Raw genomic sequence first — 21,176 nt, forward strand, 5'->3', positions numbered from 1 at the left:
AGTCCACTCAGTCCTACTTCTTATTCAGCCTATCACTAAGACAAACAAGTTTGTTTACGTTTACGGAAGATAATGCTGCCTGCTTCTTATTTACAATGTCACCTGAAAGTGAGAACAGGCGCTTGCATGGCACTGTTGTATCCGGCATTGCAAGGTATTTATGTAACAGATATGCTAAACATTCATATGCCCTTTCATGCTTTGACCACCATTCCAGAGGACATGCTTCCTTGCTGATGACAGGTTCTGCTCAATAACAATCCAAAACAATGCAGCCTGTCGCACATTCATTTTTATCATCTGAGTCAGATGCCACCAACAGAAGATTGATTTTCTTTTTTTGGTGGTTTGGGTTCTGTAGTTTCTGCATCGGGGTATTGCTCTTTTAAGACTTCTGACAGCAAGTTCAACACCTCGTCCCTCTCAGATTCTGGAAGGCACTTCAGATTCTTAAACTTTGGGTCGAATGCTGTGGCTGTCTTTAGAAATCTCACATCGGTACCTTCTTTGCGTTTTGTCATATCGGCTGTGAAAGTGTTCTTTAAATGAACAACATGCTGGGTCATCCTTCGAAACTGCTATAACATGAAGTATATGGCAGAATGCAGGTAAAACAGAGCAGGGGACATACAATTCTCCCTCTAGGAGTTCAATCACTAATTTAATTAACTTTTTCTTTTTTAAACAAGCGTCTTCAGCATGGAAGCATGTCCTCTGGAATGGTGACCGAAGCATGAAGGGGCATACAAATGTCATGGTCATGCCAGGGATCTAGAGTCAGCACAGGAAGGCCCTGCAAGAAGGCTTATGTCTGCTGTGACTTTCTCAAGATCTCCAAGGTTTGGCAGCAGGACCCCTTCATTCCATGAGCCAGGTGATTTATTGGGAGTTTTCATTTGGGAGCCAAAAGTCTCATTCAGTAACATGTTTAACTTCCCCCACCAGCTTTGATGGAACAATCCAGGGAAAATGCCCAGAGAAATTTCTTATTCACCACCCAAGATAGGACATCCTCAACTCTGTGTCTTACTTAACTAAGCCTCAATCAACCTCTGCATTATTATACCCATTTTATACATTGGGAATGTTAGGCATGGAGCGGTTAAGTGACTTGCCCAAGAGTCACATATAAAGTCAATAGCACAGCTGGGACTGTAACCCAAGAATGCTGATTGCCAGTACTCGGTACTAACGGTTAGACATGTTGATTAACAAATGAATACACTACATGAGTGATGAGCTGACGCCCAATTAAACAGGAACAGTTACAAAAGGAATAGCAAGAGAAAAATATTTTTCAAACTGTTTATAAGACTGACAGACTAACATTTCATTATCTCCCTTCCTCAGCTGTATGTTTTCTGAGTCAGCATTAGCTGAATTTTCCAGCCAGCCAGCTGTGAAATGTTCTGGGGACGTAATGTATTTCCAGCTAGTGCCCTTGACCAGTAGATGCCTTTTTAGCTGAGCAACAAATATTTGCTGACATTCTTTTGGTGAATCAGTACAGTGGCATCTACGTAGCTGTCAAGAAAGTCATCTCAAAGCCCAGAGCAAGGGGACTGGCAATACACCATTGTCTTTAACATAGGCAACAACCCATCCTGAGTTTTTTCATTTGTTATTGGTGTTAATGATAATGGGAACTTATTCTGGAGTTATCCTGGTTTTGTTCTCAATCTGGATTATGAAATTCCTAGCTCAAGGCTCTTTCAATGTGAAAGGTATGTTTTCTTACAATTTTTCAGTGTGTGCAACTTTTTCTCAATGTCCAAAAATATATTCAAGGTAGATGTAAATTGGTTTTCTTTCTCTCTTTTTTCCAGAAAAGATATTTGCTAAATCAGTGTGTTTGAAAATAAAATATGCAGGTGTATAAATACATCTGTGAATATATATAACTCTGTATGTATATATATTTTAAAGTAACCTATAATTTGTAGGTATATGAAACCACAGATTTCTCAAAAATCATTGCAAAAGCGAATATTTTTCAATAACATTCTTGCTTGTGAATATCTTTCACTGAATATTTATGTCCAATTTAATTATTTGAATCATTTTTAATAATGTCCAAATGTGTCTCAAGACTTTTTGTTTAATTTTTGATGATATTTTTAGTAGCAAGTGAAAATCTGGCCTGATGTCAAATTTTTTGGAAGATGCCACAGCAAAAGCTTTTGAGTGGTTATCTAATCACAGAAACTGCATGAAATTGGTCATTGGGTGCCTTAGAAAAATGTTATTTTAAATGTAAACTGTTTGTTTTGATTTTGAAATATCGTAACAGTGAATATGAGACTCCAACAAAGTTCTCAGGGACATAGGCATGATTCTTGAAGTACAGTTTATGGGTAATGAAGTCTGCCTCTGGTTACTATTGGAAGAAAAAATAACCCAAACACTTGGGAGTTCCCTTTTTGGACGACAGTGTATTTCAGGAATTAATAAAGGAGCATCTGCCTTAAATAGCTCTCAAATGCAATGGTTGCATCATAATTCCATTAACAAATAGTCATATAATTTTCATATGAAATATTTTTGTTTAATTTTTATGTGGTTAATGCTTCTTCTAAGAAAGTACTTGGAGACTTGGTTTGCAAGCCATGAAAGCTGAAGTCTGCTCTTCAGCTATCAAACAAGTACAACACAGTGATCAGAAGGGCATATCCCCTCCACAATATCACCTGATGCCCTGCCTTGGCAGATCTACCATTAGAGGTGAGAGGGAAGTTCAAGGAGGAGGAGAGTAACTGCTCCAAGAAAACTGGCAAAGAGATTACTGATTAGTTGTTGGTGGATTGTATAGTGCACGGGTTCTCAAACTGTGGGTCAGGACCCCAAAGTGGGTCGCAACCCCATTTTAATGGGGTCGCCAGGGCTGACTTAGACTTGCTGGGGCCTAGGGTTGACACCTGAGCCCCACTGCCCAGGGCCAAAGCCAAAGCCTGAGGACTTCAGCACTTGGCAGCGGGGCTCAGGTTACAGCCCCTGCCCGTGGGCTTCAGCTTTGCCCCCCCCACACCCAGAGTGGTGGGGCTTGGGCTTTGCCCCCGACCCCCATCTAGGGCAGTGGGACTCAGGTGGGCTCAGGCATCAGCCTCTCCCTCTGAGGTCATGTAGTAATTTTGGTGTCAGAAGAGGGTTGCGGGGCAATAAAGTCTGAGAACCCCTGGGGTAGTGAGAATGTGCGCCACAAATAAGTCAATCCTGTCTCCAGTGGGCTCAACATTTAAAAGACAAAATGATGGAAGCAGAAGTTGGGAACATCACATACAAGCAAATGACTATACATACGCAATTGTCAGCAATCAACTCCCTTATATTTAGATAGTGATTGGGGGAGACTGTTGGGAGACTGACAAACTGTGAGAAGGTCACACTACACAGTGTGATGATGTTGATAAATCAATTACAGGCTTTTTCATATTGTAGATACAGGAAGGATCTCAGTTTTCCACCAGAAGAAAACAGAATTGCTGGTTCAGAACACAAGCAGACGTTTTCACTTCCTGTGTGGCTCCCAGCACACACAAACAAAAATGCACATAGAAAATTTGTTTGTGGAATAAGAGTCTTGACTGCCACCAACTTACGTGGCAGCTGTCAGAAAGACCTCTCCGGAGGAGCTACAACGCAGAAGCTCCAAAGCCTAATTCTGACGAAGATATGAAACATTGCTGTACTGCAGCATCAAATAAAAGAGAGGCGCCCAACACACTTAAACTTGGTATTTCCAAGAACGAGTGCAAGACTATTTCCCCTCAAGATGTGTAAGTTGGAGGGGAGTAGAATCAGTCAGAAATGAGATATATCTTTAACAAGGGAAAGGAAATTATAATGGTACAATTTTCAAAAGTGCCTATGTTCTGTTTTCAAAGTTGACTGTCAGTGAAACGTAGGCTGTGTCACTTTTGAAAATGGAGATTAGGCTTTAAGTCACTTTTCAAGGCATTTTTCAAAAAGCACCAAAGTCTTTTTTGACCAACACAACTCTTAACCCATAAGTAAAAGGTAGGGAAGATGGGAAAAAACACTAGTGAATGTGCCATACAGAGAAAGCTACACTTGAGCTAAATGAACCTTGTTACGTAACTCACTGTATCAGTCATAAATACCACATACCTATCCTTTTAGGCGCACACCTTTAACAGCTAGTTATAATACTAGCTTGTGTCATTTCCAAAGGCCTTGAGGGCCAGCTGCAATCTTTCTGCCATGTGTCAAATGAAACTCAGACATCCTCTGATTCAGCCCCCATCTTCAAAATCAGCCTAAAATGACCTTCTCGTTTATGTCCTCAATAGCTATTAGCATGCAGGTTCCTGCAACATGGCAGGGATGAGCTCATCAGTCTCTATAAGCGAATTTAGTCACACTTTGCAAAGAGGAAATTTTCTTTCTACCTGTGTAAACAACCAGATTTCAATGTCAAACTGATTTATTTTTCTTATCTACTGAAGGGTCCTACACAACAAATTATGGGATTTTCAAAGGCAGCTAAAGAAATTAGATGCCCAACTCCTGTTGAAATTCAATGGGATTTGTGTACCTAACAGTCTTAGCCTCCCTTAAAAATCCCAGCAGGCAAAGATCCTTCTCACCATGGCAGCCTAAGAATGTCCCTCTCTGCTACCAGTAGATAGAGGAACTCGCACAGCACTTCATGGACAGGACATCGCAATATGAACTGAGTATCTGGGGAAAAACACAGAGATGTCAGCAGCAGTTTCCCGAAACAGCAAAGAGCCTAGATCACATTAAAGCAGAAGCATTTCCCTCACTTTACAACAGCTCAAGTCCCTTTATTCTATTCTGCACCCACCATCTTTGTCTTATTCTCAGATTTTATTTCTCCTAATCAATCAATTCCACTGTTCTTCTAATGAAGTAGATTTCTCCTGCAAATGTGCAACATATGTTTTGAGATGAAGATATCCTTTTGCTGTTAGACCAGCCAAGTACAGAAGAGCTCAGAGGCTAGCTAAGAGCAGCTTGTGTAGCCAACACAAATTCAGTTTGCTTCATCACAGGACTCAGAGAGATGATTTAGGAAGTCATGAAAAGGGTAGGATGATTGTGTGGTTGCTGTTTGCTTCTAATCTTTTTCTTACCTTGTAAAACTAGTTATTGTTCACAATAAAGCTGATCAAGTATCAGGGGGTAGCTGTGTTAGCCTGTATCTACAAAAACAACAAGGAGTCTGGTGGCACATTAAAGACTAGCAGATTTATTTGGGCATAAGCTTTCGTGGGTAAAGACCTCACTTCTTTGGATGCATAGAGTGAAAGACTTTTTACCCACGAAAGCTTATGCCCAAATAAATCTGTTAGTCTTTAAGGTGCCACCAGACTCCTTGTTGTTTTAATAAAGCTGATAACTGTCCAAGAAGTTGTTTCAAAAATGTTAATTTCTGGTACACATTCCATTTTATCTTCTTTTGTATTTTTCAGGTTAAAAAATTGCACTCTATCTGCAATTCACTCTATTTTCTTTTCCTTCCTCCAACTGAGCCCTCATTTTCGGATACTGAATCTTCCTTCTTCCCATTCATCAGTGAACATCTAGTTGACTGCTTTTCTCATATGAAAATATTTCTTTTGTTGAGTATATTATGCATCAGTCAGGCATTTACAAGTATCCAGCCAACTTGTCAAGTGTCAGGAAGTTCCATTCAGTCAGTAGCTCAATTCAATTTGAAAAGCTGCACTGTATTTCTCAAAGTCCTTCTGAGGATTGGAAAATTAAGGCTAGTAATTAATATGACTGGTCATTAAGAAACTTCTATCATCATCATTATACATTAAAAAGTCTACTCAGCCAAATTTTAACAGATGCTGAGCAAATCCCTGGATTGGGGACAGAGAGGGTAAGGACAGGAGAGACTGTGTCTGAATGTAGAAAGGGTGGGAAAGGATCACGTGTTAATGGTATGAAAGGAGGGAAAGTGTGGAGCAGGCCCTGGAGACAGGAAAGGAGAGGATGGATTAGGCCTAAGAAGCAGAGAGGAGAGTCGGATCTGCATTGCTGCAACTGGGACATGGAGAGGCCCAGCAGGAGATGACTGGGTCTGACTGGGAGGAAAAAGGGGAGACAGAACAGTCTAGAATAGTGTGGGTTAAGTCTGGAGGCGCTGACTGAAGTAGAAGGAGTCAGACCAAATGGAGGATATATTGGCTACCAAGAGGACGTTCAAAGGTAAATTTACATTCTCTTCACAATCAGACCACTCTCCTTGTCTGAGCTGAGCACTATGATACGCAGGCACACCTTCCCACCATAAATGTATGCATGGCGGTGGCTAGTACAGTCTGAAGGGGATATCTGAGAAACAGTTATTGGATTATTTATTGGGTTTTTGTTGCCACTGTATATTCATTCTGTTTGGTCTCTACAATGTTCCTTGTTTGTTCTACAGTGTGTTGTTCCTTGTTCGTTTAGCTTGTCTGCTACTATACATAAAAAATGCAGCTTTATGTTTCTTATGGCCCTGGTGGAATGTACATGGAGCTAAAGAGCCAAATCCTGCCCCCTCTCCCTCTCTGTCCCCTTCAAGTTGCTTTGGGCTCTAAAGCCAGCACAGGAGAATCCCCATGTAGTGCAGGGCTGATATAACCAGCCTTGGCCCACCCGTTCCCAGTTCTTGATGTAGTGGGTGTGGCCAAAATGCCACTGTGCTCCAGCAATTGTTGTCTGCCCATTGGGGGCTGTTGGAATGTGGTGAAATTTGAAGCAGCTAGCTGACCCCAGGAGGAGCACAAAAAGGTGGGGTAAAGCTGTGCCAAGCCGTCATCTGTACCAAGCACTGCCCCAGCACAACCGAGGTTCTAGCCCAACGTGTGTAAAAGACGTAGGTGCTGGAACTAGAGGTGCAGGGGGAGGGGGGCATGCTGCAGCACCCCCTGGCTTGAAAATGGTTTTCATTCTATCTGGGGTTTACAGATTGGTTCCGTTGCTCTCAGCACCCCCACTATACACATTGTTCCAGCACCTCTGATGAAAGATAGTAAGTAACTTAATTTGGCCCATGCTTGAACCTTGTTACGTTCTTTTAAAATGATATCAAAGGTGTCTGAGTTTCCCCAATGGCCTAAAAAGTTACAGCTCAGCAGAGTGGAGGTGACGAAATTAACAATTACAAAATTCCTCTAATGGGCATCTTTTTGTAAGTAAACTCCACACGCTTCCAACCATGTTTGCTACCCATGGCAGGCCTTGTAACCCTGTCACTGTGTGAAGCTCACTATGCTGAGGTCATTAGTGTTTTATCATAAGCACTAGTTTTATTATTTTAAGACATTATTAATCAGGTGGGAAAACTGGTTTCCAGCCCACCCATGGGGCTCTCACGCACATGTGTCACAAACGACATCCTCTTTAGCAAGATGGCTGCCCCCATGTACAGGCTCAAAGTTGCCATCTATAATTAATTTTTTTAAATATATATTGTCATAGTCTAGCCATAGTGACGAGTCCTCCTTACCCTCTGAACTATTAGACTGTTGGGGTGAACAAAACTGATTATTTTCTTATAAAAGGCTAAATTAACTCTCCCACTGGAAGGTAACTCCTCTAATGAACTAATACCCATAAAACTTAAAAAGTGAACAACAATATGCACCACTACACACACAGGCACTTACTTAAAATAAAAGAATAAATTCTAAGGTTATATTTATGTTTAATTTACAGACCTCACCGTTCAGAAGTGCAGGATTGCAGGCATAACCCTAATTTCTCATCCAAAGAAACTGAATTTCTCAGATGCAGAAAGTGCATGTAGACAGCTGGGGTTACAGCTGGCAAGCAAAACCCAGGTTGAGAAGGCCTGGAATCATGGCTTTGAAACATGCAGGTACGTGAAGTCTGTAAGTTACCAGCAGCTTTTAGCAGCTCCATTTCCTTACATACACCAATATGCTTGTGAATGCATCCAATATTAAAGGGATTGATACTTTTTATTCTAGCTTTGGATGGGTGTCAGATAAATGGCTTGTCATTTCTCGGGTTATCCCAAATCCAAAATGTGGTCAGAACAAAACTGGAGTAGCAGATTGGAAAGTCCCTCTCTCCCACAGATATCATTGTTTCTGCTTCAATTCTTCAGGTAAGTAGGCATGAGACCTAGAGTCTTTACATTTAGTTTTATTATTTCAAATCTTCATAGAAAAATTGTTAGTGCTTTTTTTCTAATCTTAGATGGCTGATTGTATCTTTCCCCTCTAGGGGAAAAAAAAGAGCTGTTGCTAAATGCAGGATGCTAGATGGACAGAAGTTCCATTTAGTTCATCTAAATTAATAAAATGATGCTGTAATTAAAGTTCTTGAATAAGGCTTTCTTCATTATATTCAGTTATGTGGAGTCAGCTATGTGAAGCCCTTAGGTATGTTCAGTCATGCTTGTGCTAGTGAAAAGGTTTCAAACACATGCAAACGCATAGCCAGTTTATACTCCTTCAGTAACAACAATGTTGTTTCATGATATATATTATTTTACTGCAAAAATAAAAAATGACCCAACAAACTAAATTAAATCTAAAAATACCTAAATTAAAATACATTTATTCTGGCTAAAGTCCATACTAGGTAGTAAACTCCAAAGCAACCATTGTTACATATTCCCAGAATCCCCATCTATACAGCCTTGTATTTTACTTCAGACAGTCCTGTAACAGATTTTTAATATTGGGGGAGGGATAGCTCAGTGGTTTGAGCATTAGCCTACTAGAACCCAGGGTTGTGAGTTCAATCCTTGAAGGGGCCACTTAGGAATCTGGGGCAAAATCAGTACTTGGTCCTGCTAGTGAAGGCAGGGGGCTGGATTAAATGGCCTTTATTTTTTTCACAGGGGTGGGATAGCTCAGTGGTTTGAGCATTGGCCTGCTAAACCCAGGGTTGTGAGTTCAATCTTTGAGGGGGCCACTTAGGGATCTGGGGCAAAATCAGTACTTGGTCCTGCTAGTGAAGGCAGGGGGCTGGACTTGATGACCTTTCAAAGTCCCTTCCAGTTCTAGGAGATGGGATATCTCCATTAATTTAATTTATTTTATTTTATTTATAACAAGGGGAGAAATTAGATTGTCACATTAGTGATTCCACCCAAGCCAAAGGAAAAGATGAGAGGGAAACTGATAAGTCTTCAAATATATTAAAGGCTGTTATAAAGAAAACAGTGATTGATTGCTCTGTGTGTCCACTGAAGATAGGACAGAGGGCAGAGATAAATTTTGGAGAGCCTAGAATGTAAATTGAAGTTTGAACTTTTTTAGATCCAAGAAATGGTGGAATGTGGAAAAAACAGCAATAAAGGCAAGTGATTTTGATGGAAGCATTTTTAATGGCCTGGAATGAGAAAGATGGAAGAGTGGAGAGCAACTAGGAAATGGAGTAATATCTAGGTAGCTGTGGGGAGAAGGAACGATGGATTTTGGAGATGGGCAGTGGGTGAACCCCAGGCTCAGGGAGGCTAGCCCCTGGCCCGGCCTGTTCCTTCTGCCCGAGTCCCCACCCCTCCTGCAGGAGCCCAAAGCCCCGCCCCCCCCCCCCACGGCCACCATCACCTTCCCCAGTCCTGGGACACCCACCCCCACCCTTGAGTGCCAGGCAGTTGGGCAAGTGGCATGCCCCCCCCATGTGCCAGGTGGGCAGTGCAGCCCCCCTTCCCCAGCCCTGGAACGCCGGGTGGTTGGGTGGAGCAGTCCCCCCCAATCCCGGAGCACAGGCCAGCCCCCATTAGCCCCAACCGTAGCCTCGGGCCATGGGGAGGGTGGGGGAAAGAGCCCCCCTCAGCACAGCGCCGGGAAGCAGGAAGGAGCCTGAGGGCAGAGCGTGGGTGGGGCCATGCAAGGTTGTTTGGGGAGGCTCAGCCTTCCCCAGCCTTTGATTCCTGTGCCGCCCATGATTTTAGAGTTGTTATAGTGAAAAAAGCATCAGGATTAGCTAGAGCCTGAGTCTTAGGAGAGAAAGAGGGAGTGGAGTTAAACAGGGCCTAGGGATTGTTGGTTTAAATAATAGAAAGAATGATAATATTGTCAACAGTAGTAGAGAAGGTAGGTAAAAGAGAAGGATAAGGAGGAAAGAAATAAGGTTTGTTCTGACTTGTTGACCATGAGATGGTGACAGTGCATCCAGCAAGAGAAGTCGAATGAGATAGACATGTTGAGACTGGACAAAAGAAGGGAGTTCAGGAATAGAGCGAGAAATGGGGGTGCCATCATTGTAGAAATGGTCATTGAAGTTATGGGAGAATATGAGTGTCATGGTTACAGGTCTACCTGCACCTCTAACTCCCTTCCTTGGTTTTTCTGAGATCACACTTCAAGTGTTAAGCCTGACGTCCTTACCTGTTCTGAGGTGGAATCTCACAATTCTTCCCTCCATAGAGCAGGCCCTGGGCTACCATTCTTTGGTTTGGCCCCAGCAATTCTTCCCTTTGGGAGCTTGTGGTCAGCACTGAATACAGTGACTAGCCAACTATCTTAAAACAAAATAATGTTTAATCTTAATAATAGAAACACAGCAAAGCAGAAGAGAAAAAGGATTTTAACACAATAAACAGTCTGTATGCCTAGCTCTCTTATGGAAGGCTTACCATTCCCCTGGAATCTTTGGAAGGCTCAACTGCTTCATACCTCCTCAGCTGGGCCGGTGTCTATGTCACCTGTTCCTCAGGAACAGCCCTTGACAACTGACTCCCCCTCTCCCAACAACTCACTTTAGACATGGCCAGAAGGAATTTGTTAATGACCTTCATGAGTAGCCTTGTTGGAGTGGGAGTGATGTGAGAAAAATCCAGGATGGAGGTACTCCTTGGATATATCCATAGGAACAACAGTGTCCGAAATGGATTAGCCATTTAAACAGTCCAATTAAAAAAGATGTGATTGGGGCAAACTTGATCCTTCTCTACAGTTCAAAACTCTCATGTGTGGGTTTACAAACCTATGTGGGAGGTTAGCTAAAACTGTGTCTTGTTTAAAAAGCTACCCTTTTTTAATATCGCTGATTTTGTATGGGCTGTATCACGTCTGTGTATGCTTGAACTGTTCTTTTAAAATGTGGCGCTTTTTTTTATCTGTGTAGTATTTTGGATTGTACTACACCTATAAGATGAGCTGGGTAAAGACAACGTGGCAATCTTAACCCTGAATTCCTTACTTTTGCAGGTTTAAATACAGAGAAATGTCACTATTTTACATTGTTGTCATATTATTTAGTAGAGCAAATTAAGCCTGTTAAATGCTATTAGGAAGCAATTTTTATTTAACTTAGGGAATGAAGAATCACCATTTATCCTAATGGCCAAATTGCCACTTGCTAGAGCTCTTATAACAAAAGTATTTGGCAAGAGCTCATTTCGCTGCAGTTTGACCTTCCAGCTGCAGTGTGTAGAGTCACTTAAAGGCCATAGCGAAAAAAGTACAACTCTATGTCATCTATCCTCTTACTTTGTGAATGAAAATGCGTCATCAGCTTCCCACCTGGGACTCATATTAAGAACTGTACATAAGTCATTTCCGTCCATTATTTCTATAACATATTCAGCTGGTTAATATAATGATAACTTTATAGTTTTCAGATTATGTAAGAGTACCAGCAAGAACCAATGACCAATTCCTCATTAGTCACATTTTCACTCCAGCCTTACCCAGAATTCCAGTTTTCCACTTATAATTTTAAAGGTGCAGTTTTTTACAGGCATCATTTATGCAATTTGTCTAAGTTACTGGCTGTCCCTGAAGATAAGGTGCTTATATAACTCTCATTAGGCTACAGGGTTGCCAACTTTCTACTCGCACAAAACTGAACACCCTTGCCCCACCCCTCCTCCGAGGCCCCGCCCCCGTTCACTCCATCCCCCCTCCCTCTGTCACTCACTCTCCCCACCCTCACTCACTCGCTCATTTTCACTGGGTTGGCTCAGGGGGTTGGGGCGCTGGAGGGGGTGAGAACTGTGGGGTGTGGCCAGAAATGAGGAGTTCAGGGTGCGGGAGGGGGCTCCAGACTGGGGCAGTGGGTTGGGATGTGGGAGGGGTGAAGGCTCCTGCTGAGGGTGCGGGCTCTGAGGTGGTGCCAGGGATGAGAGATTTGGGGTGCAGGAGAGGGCTTTGGGCTAGGACTGAGGGGTTTGTAGGACAGGAAGAGAATTGGGGCAGGGCTTGGGATGCAGGGGGGTGAGGGCTCCGGCTGAGGGTGCAGGCTCTGGTGTGGGGCTGGGGATGAGGGGTTTGGAGTGAAGGAGGGAGCTCCAGGCTGGTGCAGGGTGTTGGAGTGCAGGGGGGGTGAGGGCTCCGGTGGGGGTGCAGGCTCTAGGGTGGGGCTGGGCATGAGGGGTTCTGGGTGCAGGAGGGGGCTCTGGGCTGGGATTGAGGGGTTCGGAGGGTGGGAGGGGGATCAGGGCTGGGGCAGGAGTTGAGGTGTGGGAGGGGGTGCAGACTCTGGGTGGCACTTATCTCAAGCAGCTCCCGGAAGCAGCGGCATGTTCCATCTCCAGTCCTATGCAGAGGTGTGGCCAGGTGGCTCTGCACACTGCCCAGTCCACAGGCGCCACCCCCACAGCTCCCATTGGCCATGGTTCCCAGCCAATGGGAGCTGCAGAACTGGCACTTGAGGCGGGGACAGCATGTGGAGCCTCCTGGCAGCTCCTATACATAGTAGCCGGAGGGGAGACATGCTGCTGCTTCCAGGAGCCACACGGAACCAGGGCAGATAGGGAGCCTGCCTTAGCCCTGCTGCGCTGCCGACTGGACTTTTAACAGACTGGTCAGCAGTGCTGACCAGAGCCACTGGGGTCCCTTTCTGACTGGGCGTTTTGGTCAAAAACTGGACACCTGGCAACCCTATTAGGATAATGTGCGAACTACAGATTTTCAAAGGTTTATAGCTTGGCCAAATTTGCATGTATTTTCTTGGGGACAGAAAAAGACACATTCCTGACACAAATATAACCCCACTGCCGAACTTCAAGTCCCTGCTCCAAAGCGTGTGGGCATTATAACTTCTCAAAGAAAAGGTTGCCTGAATGTTTTGACATGGACAAAATAACATACTTTCCCCTAATCTTGTTCTTGGAAAGCGCTAAACTTCTTTGGCCGGAAAAAAAAATCAGTCTGAGGTCGACACCAGGCATGTAAAATTTCAGTCAAAATGGTTACCGTTTGGCAAAGTTATAAGCAGGTGAAACCAGGGGTTTATACTGGGAAGTGTTGGATAACCATGCTAATAAGGCAGGGCTCATAGCACCACCTGAAATGATGTAAATGAACCTCAAAATGCTGGGTAACCACATGACAATGTAATCTGTGTTCTTACTCAGTTCTTCCCTCCATTTTGTTTTGTTTCCTTGTCATGTGTAATACAGGAAATTATATTGTAAGCTCTTTCTGGCAAGGATCTTGTCTTTTGTATGCCATTGTAAAAGGAGTTTTGCCACACTTGTGGGCTTTGTTCCCTGTTAAGAAAGGTACTTAAGCATGTGCCTAACTTTAAGCAGGTGAGTAATCTGGAACTACTCTTATACTTAAAGTTAGACATGCTAAATCTAAGCCTCTGTGAATAAATACATAGTAATAAACAGTATCAATAGTTGTATCCAGAGTTGTTTTAGTTGTGTTGGTCCCAAGATATTAGAGAGACAAGACAACATCTTTTATGGGCCCAACTTCTGTTGGTGAGAGAGAGGAGCTTTCAAGCTTACAGAGACCTGAAAAACTGCTCTGTGTAAGCTTTGAAAGCTCCTCTCTCTCACCAACAGAAATTGGTCCAATAAAAGATATTACTCACCCACCTTGTCACTCTAGTATCAATAGGTATGAGTAATAGTCATCTCATTACCACACTGCATACCCTCAGAAAAAGTTCTGAAAATATCCACCATAGATCAATGTGTGGTTTGCCTCAGGTATGTGCAAAATTTTGCAATAGCGCCCCGTGCAACTCATTACACTGCCTTTCCCCCTTTGCAGATATTTGGATTGATTCATGCATACCAGAAACAGGTACAACCCTGTTATCTGCAACAGATCCAGAAGTAAACTCATCTTCAACAGCTTCATCTCAGGGCATCACAGAGATGCCTACTGCTACTGAGTCACCAAAACCCCAAATATCTCGGAAGACCTTTCGCATAAAATGTGTAACGGAAACCATTTTACCAACAGTACAGACTATTTTGGAAAGTGAAGAGGAGATGGCAATGCCTAATGGAAACCAAGCTGCCTTTACAAATGATAGTGTTGTCTTCGGAGGTAAAGGCTATATGTCTTTTTTATATGTACCCTAGTTATTAAATAGTGTTTTATAGTGGGTTAGTGTGCATAGCTAGAACCAAAATCAAGGATTGTTACACATGAGTGTATGAGGGCAGAATAAGAATATAAGTATTTGCAAAGCCAAAACTAGTAACACAAACGAAATTCCTTTTCTTTTGAAAATTAATTAGTATATTTGTGGAGGATTAAATGTAACGTTACTTAGCTTTTTAATAGGAATCAGTGGAATTTTACCACATAAGTTCTGTTCCTACTTCTGAGGAAGTCAATGGGAATTATGCCAACATACGCTACATGCTTGGTGCAAGTGAAAAACCTAATTGGTTCTCACACCTGCCAGGATAGAGCTATCAAACACCCACACAAAACCTAGTGTTAAACAAAAAAAGCAAAACTGTGTCATTTTCTTACATGCCAATAATCACTATATCTTTCTGATCCTCAACTTTTACTGTACTACTTGGAAAATATGGTGTAGAATAATATATGCATGTATGCAACTGTGTAGATTATATAGCTAACAGAGCAGTCTGGGTACAAATCTTTGGCAAACCCTGGCCCTTCGGTTTTACAATAAATACGTTTCCAGGGTAATGACTCTGAAATTTTCATCCAGCATTCATTATCTGCCTGGAAAGAACATCAGCTCATCCCTTGTTTCCTGTTTAATAATCCTGATGACAATCCTTAACTGAAGTGTTTTTTAAAAAGCTTTCCTTTGATTATATATATTTTGTATGCAATCACATACAATTTACATAGGATGTCTTCCTAAAGAACAAGAGAACATACCATATACCTGAACAAAATCATTGTAGTGATGTATTTCTCTAAATTCCCCTGCTTTAATAGGCAGTAAAGATTATTTTGAGATTATAATTCAAATTCAACGGTGACAAAAACAGTAGTCTAAATATCAAAACAAGCCTGAAGTAGTTCCCCTTTAACTCAATGGCAAAACTACCATTGACTTTAATGGAAAAAGTACTGGGTATAAATGGCAAAGTAGTGTAACTTGCACTCAGCTGGTGTGCAAAATGAGTGTAATTGATGCCTCTGCTTAGGTCATTGTGAATTTGAACTAGATATTTCCATGGGGACTGGACCCACTTACTCAAGGCTGCCTTTAGCAGAATCTGACCTTAGGCACATGAATTTTCAGAAAGGCTGATTTAAGAACTAAGACTATTTAAAAAAAAATCAAGATAAACACATCAGTTATCTATATCATTTTATCTTTAGGTGTACCCATTGCACTCCTGGTACTGGCACTCATCTTCTTTGTGGCATCGGCTGTTCTTGCAGTCTGCTATATCAAAAAGTAAGCTCTTTCTTTCATAATGTATTTACTCTTAGATTACAGCTGATGAATATTCATATTTATATATAGTAAAAATTTAATTAAAACATATGAAAAAGAAGAGTGAAATGTGAGTATCTGTAGCTCTGCAGATAAACTTTATTGTTGTTGTAGCTGAATGCCTGTCATAGGAAGGAGCTTAATCAAGTAATCATGTGCCAGGTGTGTGATTTCTGCATGTCAGCTCATCTGTCTACATTTAAGTATCTGCTGTAGTGTTAGTATATTTTTCTTCTTGCACCTTTCTACCATCCCAGTCCTGATAGAAGAATTCTTATTCTTGAATTATGGTTGTGTTCAGAAAGATTAACATTTGTAAAGCTTATATAGTGATGCAGACAGACATTCAAGGCAATGGATTGTTAAATCCAATCTAAAAGCTGCATATGTCTGAAATTGCGTTTCACCATTATGTACTGCTACTTCTGATATATGTTGTCTGATTTAAAAATATTTAAGAACTAAGTCTAAAAACCATCTGACCACTGGAGGGGGACTAATTCAGCATTCCCATGGCTTTACTGGGAGTTTTGCTTGAGTATGACCTGCAGGATCAGTTGATAATTCTAGATACTTTGTATTGAATCTATTCTGTGATTATTCAGCGCTCATAATATGTGTGCTACCTGGTAGTGTTTCTGTTCTAATTTGCTTTAATATTTCTATTTAAAGGTACAAGAGAACCCGCCCATTTTCAAACAAGAAGCCCCAAAAAGAAAGGATTGAAGCCAAAGTCATCAAAGACGCTAAGTCAATTGACAATGCTCCTGAGAAGGAATCAAAGAATAATGGGAAAAAAGCAGAAGAGCCTCAAACCAAGCCAGAGGCCACAGTAAAATGTATGGAAGCAGAAGTTTGAAAGGATAAATATAACAGCATGTTTTACAGATTTAAAATGAAGAATGCAGAATTAGCAAAACAGTTATAAATTGTTTGTTTCCCCATCTTAAAAAGGGGATAATGATACCTACCTATCTTTGAAAAGTAAAGTGCTTTGAGAGCTACTAATGAAAAAGCACTTTATAAGAGCTAGGGTATTATATTATTGTAAATACTGGCAAGGTGAATGCATATTTCTTAGTTCAAATGTTTGTACAGTCAGCATTCTATGACTATTAATTACACTTCCTCTTTGGTATAAAATGTTCTTTTGCAGAAACATGGTATCTTATTCATATTAATATTAAAAATAAAATAAAACAACCATCTCACAACTCAACATTTTCCATTTTAACAAGAAGTAACTAAGTCTAAGAATGCCTTGTTGATTGAGACACAGTGTATAATTGTTTGCCTAAAATTCAGATCAACACATCTAAAATAAAATGTATGTTTCTTTCTATGCTGGAGGTTGTCTGATAATGTAATAGCATCCACAATTAATACCTGATCCTGCAAACCTTACTCGTTCAGACAATTCGTATTCAGGCAAGTAGTTCCATTGAGTTCAAAAGCACTGCTGGCATGAGTGGGGATTACTCAGGTAAGGGTTGATGAATCAGCCCCCTAGCCTGTAAGTTCCCAAACAAGGGGACTTTTAGATTTACTATAAATATAAGTAAGGTATTTATACTGAGTATAATGTAATCAACAATGAAGTATTTTCTTGGGTATATCACTGTAGCATAATTTACAATTTTATTTATTAAACTCAAGACTGCATCATTCTTCAGATAACTGACAGTAAAAACACCTTTAAAACTGTATCACAATCTGTATCATAAAGGTCTCTGATGTCTATTTCAATGTGTTTTCAAAAGAAACAGTGGCATGGGAAGTTTACAGCATTTAATAAGAAAATAAAGTACAGTAGATATATTTATTTGTTACATCTGTTTTATTTATTATTCTCATGAAAACTACCTCCCAGGAAAATCCAAACAGTACACATTGCCTCAATATTATACTGTACTTGAAAAAGAGACAGAAACACACGGCTGATGTTATGTTAATTTCATAAAAGTTGTATAATCTAAACATGAATTTGCAGTAACAATAGCAAATGTACCTCATATCTCTATTAACAAACATTTTGGATAACATTTGCTGTACATGTTTAAAATGCCCTTCAGTAGGCAGATTAGTTTGAAAGACATATCACAAAATATCTTCTGCTATGGCAGCCATTTTAGCATAGAGTTGCTATAACCAGTACCCAAATTAGTGCCATGTTGTCTGAAAGGAAATAACGTGAGTTCTGGTAATCCAGGTTGTTAACAGAATGAAAATAGAGCAGCATTTAAAGTATAAGCTAATGTAACCTACTAATGAGTGTTGAGTGTCTCCCCTCTGTGCCTAAGCCAAAAAAGATTAGTCTGTTACAGTTTTAGTGCATGCTCAGGGCCGTCCTTAGCCATAGGCAGAACAGGCAACCGCCTAGGGCACCACGCTACCTGGGGGCACCGCTCTGCCCGGAGCCCGGACAGACGGGAAGCAGTGGAGCATTTAACAGCAGGGCTGCTGGGTCCTAGAGCCGAATGCAGCACAGTCTGAGGGAGGGGATTGGCTGCTGGGGTCTCTGGGAAGGGAAGGGGAGGGGTGGGGGAAGGAATTCACCTGTGAGTGTGACTCTTTCCCCTGGCGTGAGGTGAGGCAGGCTCGGCAGCTCTGGCACCAGTATCCTTTGTTGTCCCCAGGGCCGGCCCCAGGTTTTCTGCCGCCCCAAGCGGAAAAAAAAAAAAAAAAAAGCCGCGGCAGCACGATTGCGCCATTCCACTCTTCGGTGGCAATTGGGTGGCAGGTCCTTCACTCCGAGAGGGACTGAGGGACTCGCCACCGAATTACTGCGCTGCAGACCCAGACGTGCTGCCCCAATAGCAGCTGGAGTGCTGCCCTTTGGTATTGACAGCCTCAAGAACCTGCTTCTTTAGCTGGTGCCTGGAGCCGGCCCTGTTTCCCACTTATTCTGTAGCTTCATCTGTCATGCTTCCCCACTCCTTCACAATTCTGCAGTGCGATTTCCTTTGTTCCTTTTGCTTTTATCCATAATGGCTGTTCAGTAAAACCACTTTTCCCTGGCTGATGGAATTGATCTGCAAAGGAATTTATTAAATGCAGCATTTGTCAGAGCTGTTTTTTAAAAGATATTTAAACCCACTTGCTTTACTCAAAGGGAATATTTGTGCTTAGGCTTGTGCATCCAGTGTGCCTTCTTGGTGGCTAGTAAGAGGTAATAAGATCACAATTATTCCTTTGAGGTCATGGATTAGTCCAGGAAAGGAGAGACGAATTAGGTGGCCCATGCTAGGAGATTCCCTATGCATCTACCAGAGGAGAGGAAGAGAAGAGATGGAGGGCAGGGAATAAGTCAGTTCAGCCTGCTTATGGAGCTACAGCAATAACTGCAGTTGTGTATCCAGTTGTGTATCCCCACTCTATCACTGAATTGTTTTCTTCCTAACCAGGAGTCAGATTCTATTCTATTCATGTTCTTAAAACAATGCCCATCCCTGACTTATGTGAGCCCTGGGGCCTTGACAATTTGTCCCTTATATGGACTAACCTCATTCCTTGGATTTAAGAAAGTTATGTTAAATGATCACATTAATTTACATTTTGATAAAACAGCCAAAGTTTTATGGGTGGGGTAAAACATAGGAGTACTGTTAACTTTCTATAGCACTTTATGCTCTAAAAGAAGTTGGTGCCTAACTTCCCTTAGGCTACCACTTTTTCACAGAGGCTTGCAAACATGCTTTATTTGGTTATGTTGACTGAACTGTAAAACCCAGCTCAGCCCTTTGGCCCCCACACCAGTCAGCTGACTCCTGGGACAAGGGACCAGGCTGGATCAGAGGTGCTGGAACCATTTTTATAGTGGGGTGCTGAGTGTCAGTGAACCAATCTGTAAATATAGGATGGAAACCACTTCAAGCCAGGGGGTGTGCACTTCAGCACCATGGGCTGGAATGGTGGTGGTGGAGGGTCTGGGTGGAGTCAGGGGACAAAGAGACTTGGCTGGGGCGGCGCATGACTACCATGATGGGGTGAGAGGCTGAAGATCCTCACTGGAGTGAGAGAAGATAGGAGCCCAAATGATTGGACAACAATATACGATTCACATAAAATAGAATAAAAAATAGAAAAATAATACATTTATAAAAAGTGCAAAATAAATTTAAAATAGTAATAATGAATAAAATACAAAAATATTAACAGACTTAAAAAAGTAAAATAATAAAAACTGAAAAATAAAAGAATTGTAAAATACATAAAAACCATAAAAGGGGAAATAAAATTAAAAGAAACTTAATATATATATAAACAACAATAAAATAAAAAAGGAAATACAAGTAAAATATATTAAAAAGGTAAAAATATAACTATTAAGAAAAAACACACACACAAAAAGAAAGAAAAAAGAAGTACAATTGTAAAACCGAGGGCAAGAGTCCATGGGGCTTGTGCTCCTATATCATAGGTGAGGAGCTCTGATGTGTGCCCCCGTGTCCCCCTCTCTGTCCCCCGTGTGGACAGGGCTAGATAGCAGTCTCACTCCAGCCATGCGGCCAACCCCAGCCTGGGAGTGAGGGGTGGCGCCCTCCCGGGCTTCCAGACCCACAGACAAAGCCCGGGGGGAACCACTCCCATTTATGCTTGCTGGACACAAGGCTCTTGCTCGTGTTGTACAGGAGGCTAAGCGATCCCCCTGTTATACACTGAGCAATGAGGGCTCCCTCTGTGTGGGGCAGAGGCGAGACCCTGCGCTCCAGGGACGAGGTAGCTGGTGGACAGACCCCGCCGGAGCGGGGAATGTCGGCAGGCGCCACTCTGCCTTGGACGGAGTCATCTCCACTTGAGCAAGCGAGACTCCCCGCAACCGCCAGGCACCTCTTCCGTCAGTGGACGGTGACCCTGACTCCGAGAAAGACCCCCGGGAAAGCGAGAGAGAGACGGGGTGTCCCTCGGCTGGGCCCCCTGGGGCGAGATTCAGCCCAGCCGCAGCGGGGTACAGAAGGTACTAGGTGGAGAGGGGAAGGAGAAAAAGAGCCAGGCTGGAGGCCTCCGGGCTCTGCTCCCTTCACTGCACCAGCCTGAGTCCCCCCACTCAGGGCTTTTCCCAGCGTGTACCCAGCTCACCCAACCTTGTGTCATGGGTTCGGGCCCAGCCTTCAGAATGAGGGGAGAGAAAAGGGCAACGCTGCCTCTGCCTGGGCTGTGCAGGGAATCACCCCGCCCTTCTGGAACTACCTCTGGGGACCCAGCTGGGATTGTAGCTCATTGAGACTTCCAGAGCCTGGCCCCATTGCGGTCACTCCATGAGGTAGAACAGAAACACCTGCCTTTAAAATTCAACTGTATCTAGGGTGACCCCACCTGTATTTCAAGTTCCGTAATAGAGGACACTGCTGCGGGGGGAGGGGGTGAGCTCGAGGGGGTATTTTGGGGTGCTGGAGGGGTGTGTGTGTACTGGGAGATGGTATTTGGGAGGTGCTGGACAGAGTATTTGGGGTGTGTAAAAGCAGGGGTGCCTCTCGGGACCGGGGGACCTCCCGCAGGCATGCTGCCGAAGGCAGCCTGACTGCCACCCTCAGGGCGACCGGCAG

At 42.6% G+C, this 21,176-nt stretch overlaps 1 protein-coding gene across 3 annotated transcripts; it reads left to right on the plus strand.

Annotated features, from left to right (window-relative positions):
* Nucleotides 1–713: 713 nt before the first annotated feature.
* Nucleotides 714–17,448, plus strand: LYVE1 (lymphatic vessel endothelial hyaluronan receptor 1). Of its 3 annotated transcripts, none has more exons than XM_034770020.1 (7): nt 714–874; nt 5,454–6,198; nt 7,693–7,855; nt 7,968–8,107; nt 13,965–14,246; nt 15,513–15,591; nt 16,303–17,448. In XM_034770020.1, the coding sequence occupies exons 2-7, from the start codon at nt 6,162–6,164 to the stop codon at nt 16,487–16,489; spliced, it is 888 nt and encodes a 295-aa protein (XP_034625911.1). In that variant the 5' UTR covers nt 714–874; nt 5,454–6,161; the 3' UTR covers nt 16,490–17,448. The 3 variants fall into 3 exon arrangements, with proteins under 3 accessions (XP_034625911.1, XP_034625910.1, XP_034625909.1); XM_034770019.1 differs by lacking the exon at nt 714–874 and adding an exon at nt 1,333–1,724; XM_034770018.1 differs by lacking the exons at nt 714–874; nt 5,454–6,198 and adding an exon at nt 1,334–1,724.
* The last annotated feature ends 3,728 nt before the right edge of the window (nt 17,449–21,176 follow it).

This window comes from Trachemys scripta, chromosome 4, assembly GCF_013100865.1.
Source record: "Trachemys scripta elegans isolate TJP31775 chromosome 4, CAS_Tse_1.0, whole genome shotgun sequence".
NCBI classification, from domain to species: Eukaryota; Metazoa; Chordata; order Testudines; family Emydidae; genus Trachemys; species Trachemys scripta.